Raw genomic sequence first — 20,703 nt, forward strand, 5'->3', positions numbered from 1 at the left:
TATCTTTCTTTTTCTCCCTTGCCTTTCGCTTCCTTCCTTTCCTCAACTATTTGCAAAGCTTCTTCAGACAGCCATTTTGCTTTCTTGCATTTCTTTTTCTTTGGGATGGTTTTGGTTGCTACCTCTTGTACAATGTTGCGAACCTCTGTCCATAGTTCTTCAGGCACTCTGTCTATCAGATCTAATTCCTTAAATCTATTTGTCACCTCTACTGTATATTCAACAGGGATATGATTTAATTCATACCTGAGTGGCCTAGTGCTTTTCCCTACTTTCTTCAGTTTAAGCCTAAACTTTGCAATGAGAAGCTCATGGTCTGAGCCACAGTCAGCTCCTGGTCTTGTTTTTACTGACTGTATAGAGCTTCTCCATCTTTGGCTGCAGAGCATATAGTCAATCTGATTTCTGTTTTGATGTCCATGTGTAGAGCCATCTCTTGGGTTGTTGGAAAAGAGTGTTTGCTATGACCATCGTATTCTCTTGACAGAATTCTATCAGCCTTTGCCCTGCTTCATTTTGCACTCCAAGGCCAAACTTGCCTGTTATTCCGGTTATCTTTTGGCTTCCTACTTTAGCATTCCAATCCCCCATGATGATAAGGACATCATTTTTTGGTGTTAGTTCTATAAGGTGCTGTAGGGCTTCATAGAACCAGTCAATTTTATCCTCTTCAGCACTGGTGGTTGGGGCATAGACTTGGACTACTGTGATATTGAATGGTTTGCCTTGGATTCGAACTGAGATCATTCTGTCATTTTGGGGATTGTATCTCAGTATTGCTTTTCCTACTCTTTTATTGAGTATGAAGGCTACTCCATTTCTCCTGAGGGATTCTTGCCCGCAGTAGTATACCTGATGGTCATCTGAATTAAATTCACCCATTCCTGTCCATTTTAGTTCGTAGAATGCAGTATTGCAGACTAATTATGCTGACTGCCGATTGCCGACTGCTGATTGCCAGCAGTTCAGCAGTTCGAGTCTCACCAGCTCAATATTGACTCAGCCTTCCATCCTTCTGAGTTGGGTAAAATGAGGACCCAGACTGTTGGGGGCAATATGCTGACTCCGTAAAACACTTAGAGAGGCTGTAAACCACTGTGAAGTGGTATGTAAGTCTACGTGCTATTGCTATTGCTATTTCCTATATGGAACAATTATGCCATATGTTCAAACTGGATTTAGAAAAAGTCAACATGAGACATTAATGATGCATACTGTATATTCGAAAAGGCCAGAGAATATAAAGTATGCACTTCATTGATTATAAAAATTCCTTTGATTTTGACATCAATCCATGGAATATGCTTAAGAAATGAGGATCCCAGAACACTTTATTGTCCTCATGTGAAACTTATACACATGTCAGGGAAGCAACAGTACAGAAAATACATGGCAAACCATGGTTTTGGCAAGATCCTGGTATCTTCATTTGTACTCAATATCCCTGACAAGTGGACTGGCAGTCCAAACTTTTTGGAAATAGTTTTATAACGATTTCCAACCTGGTGATGATCAACAACTATTTTCCAGAGGCCCTCAGAAATCTCTTTCATTCAAGCCATGACACACTTCCACATACTTTTGTCATGAAGATCAGGCTTTGATAGTGAATATCCAGAATTCAGTTCTGCAAATAAGGTAGGACCTCCCACATGCATATTTGATTATCATCCCATTGATTGAAGCATCTGACACTAATTTTACCTTCATATGAACTGATTACAATCCTAGAGTTTCACAAATTTTTGCCCCTCACAAGTAGGTAGCTTTGCATCTTTTTATTCAATGAAAAATGAACATTAAATGAATGAACAATATAATGATTTGAAGTTCCTTGTTTTATTTTAGGACTTCTTTGGAGAACAGATCATGTTTTAGATGATATTTATGCTTAAATATTGAAAATTCAAAACAATTCACAATTTTTAAGCATCACGGTACTCTAAAATAGTTATATATTAAGAAAGCTATGAATTATAATTCACTTTATGTTCCATAGAACATACATTTTACATAATTCATTATTGTGCTTTAAATTTTTGCAGTTTATTCCTATGCATTTTATTTAGCGCATGTTTCTGATTGAAGTACTGCAGATCTTTTTTCACCTATGCATCATTTGCTGTTGCTTATTTAATAAATAATATAATTAACACATTGCTATTATTAACCAAGTCTTACATCAAATGCTTTATTTTGGTATTACTAATAGAAAAAAGTTATATTATCTGATTTTTTTAAATTGTAAACATGATGCTATTATATTCTGTTCAACATCTCTTCCTTGCACTCTTAATATTTTTTAACCATTTATCTAGGTGATGGTGGAAAGGAGAAGCGCATCCCTTTAATACAAGGTCCATCCGATACCAGAGACCTACACAACAGCAAATGGCTCAAGGAAAGCAGAAAGCCAGAGTCACTCTTTGCTCCAGATTGGTTAGCTTTCACCATTCAGATCCCTCAGTGTAAGGATTACAGTTACAGTTCTGGTAAGTGTCAAATTCTTGGAAAAATGGCATCTAGAAGGAGATGGAAGAATTTTCTGAGCATGTAAGAGAACTTCAGGAAAAACAGATGTTTTTCAGAAACCAAGATCCATGAAACCAAGATCCACTGCAATCTCAATGGAAAAGTTGAGGCTGGGGCTTTTTTTTCATTTGACCAAGTTAGACATTTTCATGTGGTATTTGTATCAATATTTTAACTGTGCTACTTCATTTATTAAGTCCATGATAGCAATAGTCCATTGCTATTGCTATTATTAATAATTTTGGTATGGAATATACCAGAAATAATTATCCCTGTGTGATACATTGGCCGATACATAAACTTTTAACTTGTTTTCATAAATATTTTTTTTAACTTAAATCAGCTGGCTGGTTAAATTTTAAAAGTTGCCAAGTTTGAAAAATACTGATTTAAAGGAATTAAATAGAATGATGAACAAATTTTGAAAAAGATATTTTGCTCTCACTGTTACTATGGTGACATAAACTTTAAGAAATTGGGAATTTAAAGAAACAGTTGAGCCACAGAATACTCGTATTGGAACTGAACCAATGCAAAATATGGTGGGTGGAATATAAGAGTTTTAATTGGCTGGAATAAACAAGAATTTAGTTAAGTTTCATGTTCATTATATAGATGACTCTCTTTATTTGCTAGGGTTTTGTTCAAGCTGAACAATCATGGATAATGAAACCATATGGGATGTTGAAAAGATATACTTCATAAATAATGGAAAGATCTGTTTGCCATTTTGCTCTTGTGTAAAATATATAAAAACATTTTAAAAATTCTCATCCAAACAGAACCTTACACCAAAAATCATGGATATTCAAAACCCTTTACCATAGATAATTATCTGGTGTGTATATATACTAACCACCAACTCACAAAACAGTGGTAACGGGACCACAGATAACTAGGGCCACATGTATTTTGTTTGTAGTTCATTATGTTGTTAAATATTGGATATTGAAAGCTGTTTCCGCTATTTTTGTAGGGAGCAACTTATCAGTTCAGGGAAGAAATACAAGAAAAAGATTTGGGTTCTTGTCAATTCATTTAAACACCAGATGTGGTTTAAAGACAGTTACACTTATTACACATGCTTCTGCAGGTAATTTTTGACTTACGACACAGTTGGGACTGGAATCCTGGTCATTGAGTGAAGAGGTCATTAAATGAGTCATCATTTGAGTGCTTCATTCAGTGCCTGAAATCCTGGCATTCCCAGTTATCATTAAGTGATTGTGTGGGTTATCAATAGCAATAGCACTTAGACTTATAGTATTGACCACTCCGTAGTGCTTTACAGCACTCTGTGGATGGTTTACGATGTCAGCATATTGCCCCCAACAATCTGGGTCCTCATTTTACCAACCTCAAAAGGATGAAAGGCTGAGTCAACCTTAAACCCCATCAGGATCTAACTCCAGGCTGTGGGCAGAGTTGGACTGCAATACTGCATTCTAACCACATTCTAACCAGGTAAGGAGTATTGGATGCTTCAGGGGTGGGAGAGACCCTGGAAGGACCTGCCGAAGAGCTGAAAATCCTCCCTGCCAAAATCCAAGCAGGATTTTCAGCCCCTGAGTGAAGAGACGCATATGTGCCCATCTGCACCAGGCCTCGCAAGGCCTCCTCCACCCATTTAAGGCACCTGTCTTCTTTACCTTACTGAGCTGCCTCTCTGCTCTCAGCTTGGATTTCGGCTTCCTCTTGTTTCTGGAGGCTGGCTGAAAGAACTGCCTGCCAAAGGTGTTCAGCTTTCCTCATGAGGCAGTTCTTTCAGCCAGTTCCCAGAGATAAACTGGAGTCCTCTCTGCAGGTGACAACAGCTTGCAACCTTTCCTGCTGGCTTCCTCATTCACTTTGTAAGTGCCTATAGGTTGCCCATATTACAGTCATGTGGCTGCAGAGGTGCTGGGGAAGTGTTTATGGGCCACAAAGCCGCCTTTCTGAGGCTGTTGTAATTCAGGACCATCATTAAACAAAGGTCATATCTCGAGGACTGCCAATATAGTTGATATTTCAAAATTGGCTTGATCTCTGTTCTCTCAAAGGGAAAATAAAGCAGAAAGGAAATAAAACAGAATTCTACAAATTTAGAAAAAATGTTTCATCTCCAGAAAGAATTTTATAATAAAGGGATAAGACAATTAGAAAAAACAAACAAACTGGGAACTTAACAAAGAATGTCCTTTTTCTTACTGAGTCATTTTATAACCTCTTGATCCCATTTTTCATCCCTCAAAAAGAACCCCCCTCCAATCTCCTAGGACAGCTGTAGGGAACAAGATGTTGCTGGCAGCAGCCCAGGAACCGTGACCAATGCTGAGGGGCACTTAGGAGTAAAATTTACAGGATTAAAAGATGCCTGGTCTACTAGGAGGTCCTGTTATAAAAATGATTTTATTCTTTTTTCCCCCAATGAAGGTTATATTTTTTATCAATGGATCATTTAAATTTTTTGCACATTTTAAAAATTGTATAGAATGAATAAAAACAGTGACTCTATAAGCTGAAATCTATAGCATTATAGATTTAAGAACAGAAATCAGCAGAAACATAAATTACAACAGCAACAATGTTATTTGATACCTCCATATGTTGCAGAGGTTAATTTTGTTCAGTGGGGTTAATTAGGAAGGAAGAGGTGGGCATAAAATTCAGGATGGTTGCCTCAATCTTTTTTCCCCCCTTAGTGTTGAAGTTTGGATAAAATGAAATTGTCATTTTTTCTATTCAACTTTTGGTCAAAGATGCAATTAATTCGAATAGAGTTTGTTTTGCAAAAGAGTGATTTTATATTACTAGGTTACACAGTACATAACACCTACACAGCACATACACACACACACAAATTTAAAAACAGTTTATCTTAAATTTAATTTTTAATTAAAGACAATTCACATTTATGGTTTGGGCATAAGCATAAAAATTATACTCATCTATCCTGTTACACTTCCTCTTCTCTCCCTGAGGATTTCACTCCATACTTTATGTGTAATTATTGCTGGTTTTCTATCATGTTCCCACTGGATTTCTGTTCCAAAAAAGAAAGAAAAAAAATCTTATCCTTCTGATGACAGAACTTGCTTCAATGATTTCATGCTCTTAGCATTTTTGTTCACGGGAATTAGAAGCAAAATGTAGCTGCAGCTGAACATGGCATCTATTTTTGTAATGCTGAAGTTTATGCTTTGTTATTGGAGCTAAATGAAGAGATACAGGTGTTCTCCAGCTTAATCTGTTGGGATTTCTTGATGGTTAAGGCTTGCCTGTGCTTCCAGAGTCAAATAGCAGCTGTGAGACAAGGATTTATGCTTTTCTTAGAACTTTGGGATTTTAAAATGTTACATTTAATCACAAGCACAGAAAGAAAGCAAATGTTAAAGATGTTACATATACAAGTTGGAGGGTGATCTCTTTTCCATATGAGCTAGTTGTGGGAATAGAGGATCCAAGTTCTCTTTAATCTTAATATGGATGATTTTATAAGGATTGTGATATTTTCCAAAACATGGATATCAGGATATTTCTGTTGTGGCATAGAATAATTCTAACTCTTTTCTCATTATCCCATATATTCACATTATTTTATTTTTGAGTTTCTGGTATCAAAAGAATAATGATAATCTGGTACTTCGGATATTGTTATATATTAATTGTTTTTAATTTATCCAGGAACATGGTCAAACCCAAAATTAAAAATGTTTAAGCTCTATCAAATTTAAATAGTCAAGCAGATATTGATCTGTTCCCCGGCCACCAAATCATCTGTGTTTAATATATTTTTTAATGTAAAGGGAAATTAAAAATTGAAAATTCATTGAAATTATTATGAAAACCTGCTAGTTATAATAATAATTTGTATATTATTGTATTATTAGTAGTAGTATATTATTCATTCTTCTGCAGAACTAAGGTATGAGCTTCTAAATGACTTTTCTATCTCAGGAAGATTTATAAATTGATTCAAATGTCAGTGTGTGAAAAGATATTGATAAAGCATTTCCTAGAGATAGTTGATACTCAGATATTTTGGTAATAATGGAAAGTGAACATGCTAAAACATTAAAAATGATAATGACGATATTAACTTTATCCAGAGATCTGGTGTAATGAATAGGAGTTACTACAAAATCTCAGTAATAATATTTCTTGAAGAAACTTCTTCCTACTAATAGGGAGGACACCCCATTATTTTGTTACTTTCACACATGTACTCACATATGCATCTAGAAAATTAGTCAAACTCTGGAGGAAATATGTCTTATGATTACCTCAATTGGCTCAGGAAGTAATTTTCTAAACTACGGTATAACATAGTGCCACCCCCCGATGACAGGGTTTAATTATAATTTTTAAGGAAAACATTCCCGAAATCTCTAACATGAAATTCTAAGCAAAAACATTCAAGCTGTTATTTTTGGATTATTATGTATGTGTTCTGACATGGTACATTACTGAATTAGACTGTATATTTTGGAGTTGCTATTAGAGACATTTATGGGGAGAAAAAACTGTCTTTTATTATGTGCAGGTTCTTCTCTTGCCAGAGCTTGTGGGGAAGTCATAGATATATATTTATGATGCAATATTCTGTTCTTATGGAAATGGTGATTTAGCAGATTTAGCATCTTAGGTTTATAAGAATTAAACTGAAGTATCAGAAGTAATGAGACCAAATACAGTATAGCACTTTAAAAACAAAATCTTGCTAATGTAGAAAGAATAGCCCACTTAAGATTTATATTATAATGGTTCAAAAGATTTATGTAAGGAATTCTTAAATTCTTGTAAGTTCTTTTTACAAGTATTAATTTTTTTCTACTGTGTAAATTGGTCTTTGGGTGCTTCTGAAAACACTCCCTCCCCAGTTATAGATTAACTTCTATATTTCCATACTTTGAAAAGCTCATAACTCTTTTAGAATTGTTTTGTAGCTACCTGTAGCAAGTAGAAAGCAATTCCTTTCCTGTACTACATCTGCTATTCTACTGTTCTGAGTTTATAAGAATATATATTATATATAGAAATCTGTATAGATATCCATATTACATAGATGGACTTCTTTCAAAGGTGCAAGTAGGAAATCAGATTTTAATCTAAATTTAATGTTTCAGTTTTGAGGGTAATTCCACGAGGACTTAATTAATGAGAGTGAAAAAGAAACAACATGTATTAAAGAAAGAATACAATTGATAGCAAGACTGACCCCATAGCACAGTAAGACCAAAAAGGATCCCAAACCAGTGGGGCTCAATCATCATCTTAACTCAAAATCTTAAAAATTATAAAAAAACAATGAAGAGAGAGCAATATGGATCTCCAAGGGGCTATCGTTCTGGAGGTCCAGAACCATCACCAAAAAAGCACACTTCTTGGATTCTTGCTTAATTAACAGGACACAAAATGTGTCTACTATAGCTGACCTCACCAGATGGGAGGAAACACTGGTACCCCTATGTCACCAGAGCTTTATAGCTGATAGCCAACACCTTGAATTGTACTTAGATACCAAATGGCAACTGTGCAGCTTGTAAATGAGTAGGGACACATGTACATACTGTTGCACACCCATTACTGCATTCTAAGTCAGCTGTATCTTTGGAATCGTTTTCAAAGGAAACTCCATCTAAAGCACATTATAATAGTTCAATGAATGACTGAAGGACTTTCTGGTCCATGAATGAACATAACTATGAAATGGTTCTCTTGACTTCAGCTGCCACCTGCTGTGTGGTGCAGTTTTCTGGAATGGATAGATTTGTGCTTTATAAGACCATGGTTGTATTTTGTCCTCTTTTAAATGTAGTTAACAGGCTTTCAAAAAAAATCAAATAGGATCAGGTGTATCCCTATCCTAAATAAAATATTTTAAGTTCTTACCATAATAATTTTTTTCTTCTTGATTTCTGTCTTGCTTTTTGATTCAGAACAACCCCTAATTCAACTTACATAATTAAAACTGTAATTATGTTTCATGATTTTTTACCCTATGTGATATATATATATATATATATATATATATATATATATATATATATATATATATATATATATATATATATATATATATATATATATATATACATATACCGTATATACTTGAGTATAAGCCGAATTTTTCAGCCCACTTTTTGGGCTGAAAAATTCCACTTCGGCTTATACTCCAGTCAACAAAAAAACTTACCGAGGACTTGTGCGCGGCTGAGGCTTTGGTGCTACTTTCAGAGCCTTCTCCGCTAATCAGCTGTCTGCCCATCAGCTGTCCATAGGGATGCTGCAAAGCTCTCCTTCTCTAGGCCTTGGACTCCCTCCTGGCTGAAGAGTAGATGAACCAAGCCAGCAAGGAGACAAAATGTTTCTGCAGCTGTTTTTCCTCTGAAGTTTTTTTTTTTAAAAGTAATCTCCGAAGGTTATGCCAGAAAATGGAGGACGCTGGGTCTTTGCAAGCTTTAGCTGTCCGCCTGGCTGCCTGAAGGCCGCCCTTTTCAGGCAGTCTGACAGACAGCTAAAACTTGCAAAGACCCAGCGTCCTCCATTTTCTGGCACAACTTTTAGGTCTTTGCAAGCTTTAGCTGTCCGCCTGGCTGCCTGAAGGCCGCCCTTTTCAGGCAGTCTGACAGACAGCTAAAACTTGCAAAGACCCAGCGTCCTCCATTTTCTGGCACAACTTTTAGGTCTTTGCAAGCTTTAGCTGTCCGCCTGGCTGCCTGAAGGCCGCCCTTTTCAGGCAGTCTGACAGACAGCTAAAACTTGCAAAGACCCAGCGTCCTCCATTTTCTGGCACAACTTTTAGGGATTTATTATTATTATTCCTACTACTACTATTACTACTACTACTACTTCAGGAGTAAAAAGTTGCAGAAAAAAATTCTCTCCTTACTAGCTTAGTTCCTCTACTCTTCCATCTGGAGCCAAGGTAAGATTTTAAAAAGGGATATTGGTTGGAAGGCAGAGGGAGAGTTTAGTTTTAGCATCTAAAAAAAGGGGGGGGGAAATCAGCGAGTACATCCCAACCAGCTTTTTATGTTTTTGTTATTGAAGAAATATGGGGGAGGGGGAGGGGTTCTGGGGTGGGTTGGGGAGGGGATAATATTGTAACTTCAATAAAAATTTTCAATTAAAAAAAAAGAAATATGGCTTTCTGGGGGAAGGTGGGGAGGGCGTTAAGGAAGGAAAGGGTTTTTGGAAGCTCGTCCTGAAGCTGCCTTTTGTGCAAGGGGCCTTTTCTCAAAGCCTAGAGAGGCAGCTTTGTTGCCTCCCCGTAGACAGCTGATGGGCGAACACCAAAAGCTCCAAAAGGCTAGGGAACTAGTCCCAGAACAAAACGGAGACCTGCCTGGCGGCAGAGGCTTGCAGAGCGCGGATCCAGCCTCCGAGGCATGCAGAACGGCGGATCGGCTTATACTCGAGTCAACAACTTTTCCCAGTTTTTGGGGGTGAAATTGGGGGTCTCGGCTTATACTCGAGTCGGCTTATACTCAAGTATATACGGTACACACACACACACACACACACACACACACACACACATACACGTAGAATTGAAGGTATAAGAGCAATGTTTCGACGAAATCTCATCCGTCATCCTCAGGCTGGTGGCTTCAGCTTCGTTATATATATATATGGATGCGGTGGCTCAGTGGGTTAGGACGCTGAGCTTGTCGATCAGAAGGTCGGCAGATTGGTGGGTCGAATCCCGAGTGCCGCATAGCAGAGTGAGCGCCTGTTACTCGTCCCAGCTTCTGCCAACCTAGCAGTTCGAAAGCACGTAAAAATGCAAGTAGAAAAATAGGGACCACTACGGTGGGAAGGTAACAGCATTCCGTGCGCCTTTGGCGTCTAGTCATGCCGGCCACATGACCACGGAGATGTCCTCGGACAAGCGCTGGCTCTTCAGCTTTGAAATGGAGATGAGTACCAGCCCCTAGAGTCGGAAACGACTAGCACGCATGTGCGGGGGAACCTTTACCGATAGATAGATAGATAGATAGATAGATAGATAGATAGATAGATAGATAGATAGATAGATAGATAGATATAGATATAGATATAGATATAGATATAGATATAGATATAGATATATAGCAATAAACCTTCACTCTCAAACAGCCTACTGGTCTCTTATGTTTGTATACATATCATTTAGTTGACCCATGTAAACACTGTCAAATTTTATAAAGCAAACATACTGTAGTTTATCTTCCCACCTTAGAGCCTTACTCTGGAAATGGCTTACAGATAGTGACAATAGTTAAGTTGTCACTGTCCTTAATATGATCAAATATGAAACAACTCTCAATTTTAATAGCCTTGACACCAGAAGTGTCTGTCACAGATGCCTGAATCGAGAGAAGGGGGGAAACATGAGAAAGAGACTCATAGTAATTTCACTTATCCTAAGTATAAGTTGAGCTAGAGAATTACTTTTGCAGGTTTTTAAGAGTCTGTTATGATATCCTACTAAAAATATTTCTGATAATTCTAGTGGTATAAGAATTATAATAGAGTTTAACTAATGTTCCCATATCTTTATAACTGCTTCAGAAGGGGATATCATATAATTGGATCTAAGTCTCCACTTAAAAAACCCTCTCTCTTCAGAATATGGATACTAATTTCCCTGTGCTTGATCCAGATGCAACTAGAATAGATTGCTTGTAGTATATGATCCACTTTGTCCTGCAGAATGATTGAGACTGAGCAAGTAGTACTGCTGTCCATCTATTCACCATCATAGACAGCATTTAGTAGTTATTCCATTATGATGGTCCTGTTTTTAGAATTATCTGTTCTAAACACAGTGCCTCTTTGACTCCCAATTACCACATGTGTCTAGAGCCATTTTTATAGTCAAAAGAAATTTTGTACTAAGATCAGCAAGAGTCTCAGTTCTTTACTGAGACACATCTGCCCATGAAATCTGACCAGTTGCAAGAAGAACTAATATTCAGTTCTTATTCTTGACTCTTCCCCTTCCATTTAAATGTTGGGTAAGAGTCTGAAATTTCAATATCATTCTCCTTCCCTGATGAAGCCACTGTCATATCCAGAAGCTGGAATATCATCTTCAGAGGATATCAAATGGTATATTGAAGGAGCAGAGTTGTAGGTTTCAGTATACAGATAGTCCTTGGTTAACAACCACTCATTCAGCCATCATTGGAAGCGTTGATGGCGCGGAATGAGTAGTACTTAAAACTGGTCTTGAAAGCTTCTGTCGTCGGTCACTTAATTATAATTCGGGTGCTTGGTAATCAGCTTGGACATGGAATGGTTGCAGCATCCCATGTCATGTTATCACCGTTTGTGACCTTCTCTGTTAACGTCCTACAAATAAAGTCAATGGGAAAACTGACAGGGAAGCTCACAAGTTACTTTTGTAAGTCACATGCATCTCTGCAGGTTTCTCCTCCGAGAAGCCTGGCTATGGTGCCCAAAGCACCTCATCAGCCTGCAATAGTCACCTGTACATCCTTGCTCATCTGGCAACAGCCAAACCTGCTGCATTGTGCTTGTACTGTTCTGGCAATCATGTACTCTCACACAATCACCAGCCACACTTTGCTATACTCATGCCATGCCTCAACAGCCATCCCACACCCTCGCACATCTGGTAGCAGCCACCCCTCCCTTGCTGTGATTGCAGTGTGCCTCAGTGACCACCTGCACATCCTCCTCCATCTTCTCTCACCTGTCAACAGCCATTCCTGGCCCTGCTGCACTTGTGCCAAGTCTTCCACCTGTGCACCCTTGTACACATTTGCCCAGCCTCAATAGCTATCTTGAGTCTTGTATTCATACCACACCTCAGTTATCATCCTCATGTACTCTTCCTCACCCTACGGTACCCACTTGCCTGCCTGCCAGCCTTCTTGTGATCTGCTTGAGACTTGCAACTTCCTGCTGCTTTCCTCATTGACTTTGTTTGTTGGAAGCCAGCAGAAGTTGCAAGGAGGTCCTTGCTTAATGACCCATGATTCTTATTTAATGATGGTAAAGGGGATCTCTGCTGTTGCTAAGCAATTGTCAGCCTTCTCAAGTAAACCAGACAAGAAACACGAATAGATGAGCTAAATTTACTTTGTTGTAAGGGTACATTAATTGAAACTTGCAAGTCGGAATGTACAAATATTCTCTTGCCACTTTTAACCACCTGATCAGCTAGGGTGGGTTCTTCCTAAGTTTTTTTCTTTGACCGTTAAGTCTTTGTAGGCTCCTCCCTCTCCTTTGTCTGATTGTTTCCTAGAATTCTTGTAATGAAATGTATGGATGGCCTTGGGGGACAAGGAAAAGAGATGCTGCCTAAATTAGTTAAGTTTGTAACTGAAATTATATATGGAATGTATTAGTTTTCTATAGGACAAATTTATAAAAACTTTGACATTTGAAGAATTATATTGAAAGAAATCTCTAGTAAGACTCAGTCAAGAAGAAGTAGATAAACGCTGTGTCAACTATACCTCAAAATCATGGCAAGAGATATAGCTTTGTGTTGCCATGCTTAGTTAAAGGTAAAGGTAAAGGTTCCCCCGCACATGCATGCTAGTCGTTTCCAACTCTAGGGGCCGGTGCTCATCTCCGTTTCAAAGCCGAAGAGCCAGCGCTTGTCCGAGGACATCTTCGTGGTCATGTGGCTGGCATGACTAGACGCCAAAGGCGCACGGAATGCTGTTACCTTCCCACCGTAGTGGTCCCTATTTTTCTATTTTAGGTGCTTTCGAACTGCTAGGTTGGCAGAAGCTGGGACGAGTAACAGGAGCTCACTCTGTTACGCGGCACTTGGGATTCGACCCGCCAAACTGCCGACCTTCTGATCGACAAGCTCAGCGCCCTAACCCACTGAGCCACCGCGTCCCTTATGTGCTTAGTTATGTGCCTTTAATTTGAGAATCCTGATATTGGAGGAGAGAGTCTATTTCATGAGAAAACAAATAATGAGGTGGCCCAGGTGCAGAGACATTGGAACATAGCCCGTCAGGCTGCGACATTGTTTTCCATAGCATAAATAACAGGCTTGAGAAAGGATATTTTCTTTTCACTGATAATGCCAATAAAGTGGTCAATCCTTCCTGCAATTTACATCTATATCTAAGATAGAAATAGCTTTTGTATACTTGGATCAGCCAAAGAATGCCTGGAGATTGTTGGCAGGAAAGATTCTTGGCTGTGATGTGCCAAGGGAGCAAAGTTAGAGGGCCAGGTCTTTAGAAGGCCAGAACTAGATAGAGACGAGACACATTCAGAATGAAAGAGAGTGCAATAAAAAAATGGGTCTTTGACTTAAGAGAAAATTAAGGAAAGATAATAGAATAAATATAATTGCATAAGGCAAAAGGCTAGATTATGGGTTAAAAACAGGAACAGTTAATAGGTATATTAGAAATGCAAAGGTTGATACAGAGGTAAGATAAGGCTAAAAATAATTGTATAGGAGAAAAAAATATGAAACCAATGTTTACTACAGAAGAAAGTTTATTTTTAAAAAATGAACCTTTTCCCCCTAAATACAAGATACAAGATACAATAACAGAATTGGAAGGGACCTTGGAGGTCTTTTAGCCCAACCCCCCGCTCAGGCAGGAAACCCTATACCATTTCAGACAAATGGTTGTCTAATCTCTTCTTAAAACCTTCCAGTGTTGGAACGTTCACAACTTCTGGAGGCAAGTTGTTCCAATGATTAATTGTTCTGCCAGGAAATTTCTTCTTAGTTCTAAGTTGCTTCTCTGCTAGATTAGTTTCCATCCATTGCTTCTTGTCCTGCCCTCAGGTGCTTTGGAGAATAGCTTGACTCCGTCTTCTTTGTGGCAACTCCTGAGATATTGGAACACTGCTATCATGTCACCCCTAGTCCTTCTCTTCATTAAACTAGACATATCCAATTCCAGCAACTGTTCCTTATATGTTTTAGTCTCCAGTCCCCTGATTATCTTTGTGGCTCTTCTCTACACTCCTTCCAGTATCTCAACATCTTTTGACCAAAACAGGATGCAATATTCCAAGTGTGGCCCTACCAAGCCATTATAAATTGGTGTTAACACTTCATGTGATCTTGTTTCTGTCCCTCTGTTAATGCAGCCTAGCAGTGTGTTGGCTTTTTTGGCAGCTGCAGCACACTGCTGGCTCATATTTAAGTGATTGTCCACTAGGACACCGAGATCCCTCTCACAGTTACTACTATTGAGCCAGGTACCCCCTATACTATACCTGTACATTTGGTTTTTCTTGCCTAAATGTAGAATCTTACTTTTTTCACCACTGAATTTCATTTTGTTAGATAGTGCCCAATGTTCAAGTCCGTCAAGATCCTTCTGTATGTTAAGCCTATCTTATGGAGTGTTGACTGTTCCTGTCAGCCTGGTTTGATTTTATCATTCCTGGGTTGTACAACCTTGGAACTGATAACGGGGTGTCTTGGAATTCTTCCCCCATCCTTTGCTATGCAACCAAAATGCTGTATAATATCCCTTGTTTAGTGGTGGGAATAGGGCCACTTGAAATGGGATAAAACCTCAAATTCAACACTGTACTTTCAAAAGTGAAATTATTTTACCTTGATTTTATTTTTATCTTTAACATCCATTTTGTTTACAACCAACATGCTAGCTGAGGAATTCTGAGAGTGGAAGTCCACACATCCTGAAGTTGCGAAGAAGTTGAGAAAAACTGATTTAGGCTTTGATGGGGAAAAAAAGCTTTCAGAATCTTGCCAGTAATGATGAGTCATAGTCCAAATACAACCACTTTTGACAGCTCTTTTTTAAGTTCTTCAGAAGGTAGTGTGGTAAAATATACACAAGAGAAAAACTTTTGAAAAATGGTTGAGGAAATTGTTGTCAAATTCCCTGGTCTCATTTTGCTTGATAATAATTGTTAGAAAATAAGAGTACTACTGCGGTATAGTATATGTTTATACACACAGTGGTATCTAAGCAGTTGTATAAGAGTTGTATGAACTATTATTTGGTTTCTAGCTGTTACAGAATGATTGATACCTGATTATTTCCATAGAGAAAACAAGGGAATTCTCAGTCCTAACTGTTGGAATTACGAAAAATTTATATGCCTTTAGCTCTAATGAATGGAAGGAAATGTGAATATCTTTTTCTCTGGTTCTGTGCTTCTAACAGCCAGAAAATATTTTAATGCACAAATACATAATTTGCTTAATATTTATTTATCTATCAAATTTATATGTACACCCATCTCACAAGGAGTGATTCTGTGTGGCATACAATTGAGTGAAGCAATAAATATATTGTAAAATTATAAACTATTGTAAAATTAATGCAAAGCTAATATTGTATTAATATTTGAGCTTTGTAAATATATGTTTTAGAGTGAAATGCAGATTTGTTCTAAAAATAGCTGACTTTTAATGCATAAAATCATAATATTTCATATTTAGAAAATTGGACATTTTCAAAAGAAATTCAGGTTTCTTAGAAACATTAAAAGTTAATTCAAGAAACACTCTGAATTAGCTTTACATCTTATGTCTAAAGTGTATACAATGGAGGTTCAGTAACTATTTCTCTACAATTTTTAGCTATTAGTAAAATATAACGAGAGGCAATTGCCCTCTTCAAAAGAGTTAGCGTAGCAGAAATGTTGATGCATTTGGAGTGAAACATCTTTATCAAGTTAATGCAAGACAGTCATGCCCTACTTGAATTACTCATTTATAATAGCTGAGCAGCAGCCTGCATGTGGACTTTGAAATCCTGGGAAAATAGGATGTATGCATGCATTTTGAAAGTCTTTGCTTGAAACAGCTGGAAAATGTTCCAGTGGATAGTCAGCTACTAGCTGTTGCCTGCAGTTTTCAACATCAGGAAGATGTGCTCAGATTAATTACTTACTAGATTCATTATTTCCAATGTGAGAATTTTATTGCCCTTTGTGACTGTCTAAAAATATAAATGACTCCTTCACTAACTTGAACCTAATTATAGATGAGTGTGACCGATCTCACTTTTGACAAGCGTATCTAGAATAGTACCCAGAACAACACATTTGGACAGAAAACTAAATATGAATATAACAATGAGCTTTTCAGATTATTTGGCAAATAAATTCATTTAACCAAAACAAAAAGTGAATATACAAATATTCTTTAAGCAAGAATCTCAGAGCAATTTCATTTGATATCAAGAGATACTGTTAACCTAGATTGTACTAATGAAAAACCAGAACCAGGAAAAATATTCCTTAGAAGTTGTCCAAATAGTGGTTGAGTTTTGTTTTAGAATCTTTCTCTACTTATTTTTGTATTTCTAGAAGAACAAGATTACAATATTTCATTGGATTACTCTTATTATGAAAATAACAAAGAAAAACTAAATACTGTATATGAACTAAAATGTCAGAATTATGACATTTTGTGATGTTTGGTCTAAAGTCATTCATTATTATTTCCTTTTTTTAATTTGCATTTTGTATGATCTCATCTTTCCCAGCAGACATGTCTTGCAAACAAACCACACTGTTCTATTTAAGGACAGTGCAGCTTTAATACATATATTCAGGAGGTGTGTATAATTTCATATAGAAGGAAAATATGCTCAAAATTAATAAAATCCCCAATTAAAAAATTCAAATCATTTAAGCAATTTCATATATGTCGAAAAGGTGCAATTCTGCAATCCAACAGATATGTGGCATGTTGAGCCAAAACTACCATTGATGCTAATGAAACTGTTGCAAAGGCCGAGTCAAACTCAGCTCACCTTTTCTGGCCTAGTAGAACAAGTATATTGTTGCATCAAAGATTTTCTAAGTTCAAAGATGAAAACATTCAGATTTTGCTTGTGGGTGCAGTAAGAAACACAATCCAATGGTGAAAAGCTGTGGCCATGTGAGCCGTTGAATTCTCAAAGAAAAGAAAATATAATGCCCTTGCTCCATAAATTGGACTGGATGCCAGTTCGTTTTTGGGTCCAAAGCAAGATGTTACTTATCACATGGCATGGGGCCAGGCTAATTTTATAATATCGTAATCTTATAATTTTTAATTTTTTAAACTTAAGTCAATTTAATATTTTAATATTAATTTTATATGTTGTTTTATGTGTTAATTATATTGCATACCATCCAAAGTCCCTCTCTGAAGAAGCTGGGTGATTTGGAAACATGAAATATATAAATGAATGAATGTATGAATGAATAATGAATGAAATGAAATGAAATGATGAATGAATGAATGAATGAATGAAATCAGGAGGTAATGGGAAGGGAGAAACAAATTCAGTTACTTACTCATTTTATATGTGCAATATACGGTATACTAAATATTATTTACCATAAATAGCACAGAATAGTTACAGGAATGAGTGATGGAGAAAAAAAGTCCACTATTGTGAATTTGGTTTACTAATTAAGGTTGCTGGGTTTGCACAAGGAAAGCAACCAGCTTCAATTCATTGGCAGCACTGCTTCAAAGAAGAACTATATGACTTTAAAAACAAAAACAAAGAATCATTTATATCTCTTCACTTCCAGTGTAAAGTACATAAATAACAACAGGAAATAACCTTAAAATGTGAATTGGACGTGAAAATATTGAAGCAGTGATTGTATAGTGATTGTGCTGGATGATATGCTAAGAACCACATTCAACATATATGCTTAATTTACTCTTACTCTTGCCATCTACATTTATTTAAATGCACCTAGATCTTACAAGATATGCCTAACGTTTTGTTTGGCTCATGATCAACATTTAAAAATAATCCATGAAAAACACGAAGAATGTTAGAGCTGAAATAAATATTATTTTTGTCCTATGGGTTTTGCATATTTTATTGGGGTTTCTTTTTGCTCATATTGCAATTCTATCCAGTTTATCTTGTTATATTGTTATGTTTCGGATCAAAAAGAAAGATAAAACAGCTTGAGTTAACAAGCTCAGAATGATTTAAAGTTTGTACATATGATAGAAGGGAGCCGAAGTTAGACTTACAGTGAATAATTCTGAGTAGTTTTCTGTGCCATTAGCGGAACAAATTAAACTTTCACTGGTTGACTGCAGATACCTAAACATTGTAGTGTGGGAGGATTATCAGCCAGTTAGCTCTTCTGGTTTATTGGCAGCAGAACAGATTTAGGACAAATTTTCCCATGGCAGAGATACTCTTCTCAAAATTCCAGAAGTTGAGCTAAGAAATTTATGAACTAGTAAGAAAGTGAATTACTGAACAGCCTTCAAAGTAAGCATGCTATTAATTGAAAATTCATTGACTTTATCTTAAAGCCAGTTTTTTTTTTGTTTTTTTATTTTTAAAAAATTAACTTACAGCATTGGCTTTGAAATCTGTGTGAGGTCTGTAGTATGAAAAAAAAATCTTCAGTTAAGCTGTAATTAATTATCCTAATTAAACAAATATTAGTAACAAAGCATTCTTACTCTGGAAAAGCAGTAGTCATGAGATCAGCACAAATACCTAATCGAAAGTGTGAATCTGAATCTGGTTTAAATACAATATGTATTAAATACAATATGGATTATCTTTGATCTTCTGAGAAACTTGGACTCGCTAGTCTGAGTGTCTTGCTGACAGCACTTAAATGCCTTAAACTACATAATATATAGCCTTCTGGTTACTTACAGTTAATAACACATAATTTATACAACCTTACAGACAATATGTATTGGCAGATTGTAGACAAATTTATAACAGCAGAAATATGAAATGTAGTTTTCCAGCTCAGAGGCTGATATGAATTCATCATGACATAAACTTCTATTCTACTTCATCAACTATTCTGGGCTCTAAGCTGAGACATTTATTTCCCTGTGCCAGAAGGGTGCTTTGCAATGCTGCCTCAGCTGATTTGGCTTGGTGACAACTATTTCTTTCAGACGATGGAAGAAGACACTGGAGAATCAGCTATCCTTAACGGTACTAATCCAAAGATATTTGTTGATAAAGGAGAAGTAATATTAGGAGAGATGCAATGTAAAGCTGGAATTTTTGATACTGATGGAAACTGAATGCAGTTGATGCATATATTCTATCATGCATGTATTTTAATAAAACAGATTTTAATAAATTAGATCAATGATAAGTAGGATTCCATAGCAGAACAATATAATGGAAAAAGGAAACTTTCATAAGTAGCTGTTCCTAAAAAAGCAATATGAAAAGTAAATACTGCAAGGAGAATAGATCTAATGTAGCTCCACTTGAAGATGTATAGAAGATGGTAAGGAAAAACAGATCACCAAGGAAGAGCAAACAGAAACAGATTGTACGGTTGATGTAAATAAGGTCAAAGTTCAGACTAAGCCGAGATTGTTAAAGGATGCTGAGGATGCTGAGTTGTGGGGAAAATGCATCTTTAAATGTGTTTCAAATAAAAGGAAGCAAAATTGGTCATTATTCCAAGCAGTCCATGAATATTACAAAATGTTAACAGTAATAAAGAAGAATTCTTATTTTGATTTAGTTTTCCCCAACAAATGTTAAACTACATGAACAATATTGTTTCTAAATCATAGGAAGTAATTATTCACTTCCATCCATAACGAAACTCAAATATTATGTCCAGTTCTGAGTCTTATACTATAAAAGGGATTTAGGCAAATGCTGTAGGTAAGGCCAAGAAATATGATTAGGAATTCAAAACTGGCTATATGAAGAGAGGTAGAAGGGGCAGGGTATGTTTATTCTTAATTGAAGATTACTGAGTTTACAATAATACTTTTCAAATACATGAAAACCCAAAATCTGTTCAGGATGTGGAATTGTAGATTTTTTTTTAGTTATAGGAAGGCAGATCCTAGCTGAACGTTAAGAATCTGCCAGTTTTTTCCTATGTAAAATCAGAATTTTGTTTTTACTTCATGCAGAGAAGCAAGTACTGTTCTTATTTTATATCTGGATTGACGATGGGTTTTTAAAATGTTTTATTTTTTTAATTTAATTTTAATTTAATTTTAATTTTTAACTGTAGTTAATTTATTTTGGGGCTGTTTATTTAATTCTTTTTTAATTTTTGTATTGTTGTTTTTATTGTTGTTAGCTGCCTTGAGTCCTTCGGGAGATAGGGCGGCATATAAGTCCCAAAAATAAATAAATAAATATCAATATCTGTGCGTAGTTTGGTTTTTTTTATGTCACTTTGAAAAGCCTTTAAAACCAGTGAGCCAAGAAATAATTAAATAATCTGAGGCTCCAT

The 20,703-nt window shown here is 36.4% G+C and overlaps 1 protein-coding gene across 2 annotated transcripts in view; it reads left to right on the forward strand.

Moving 5' to 3' along the window:
* Positions 1-20,703, forward strand: part of VPS13B (vacuolar protein sorting 13 homolog B) — a 354,177-nt gene that overhangs the window by 91,714 nt on the left and 241,760 nt on the right. For both annotated transcript variants that reach the window (XM_083358950.1, XM_083358949.1), the window contains exon 19: positions 2,319-2,492. In XM_083358950.1, the coding sequence (XP_083215076.1) occupies positions 2,319-2,492 (174 nt within the window). The remainder of the gene's footprint in view (positions 1-2,318; positions 2,493-20,703) is intronic.

This window comes from Vipera ursinii (genome assembly GCF_947247035.1).
Source record: "Vipera ursinii genome assembly, chromosome: 3".
Lineage (NCBI taxonomy): Eukaryota > Metazoa > Chordata > Lepidosauria > Squamata > Viperidae > Vipera > Vipera ursinii.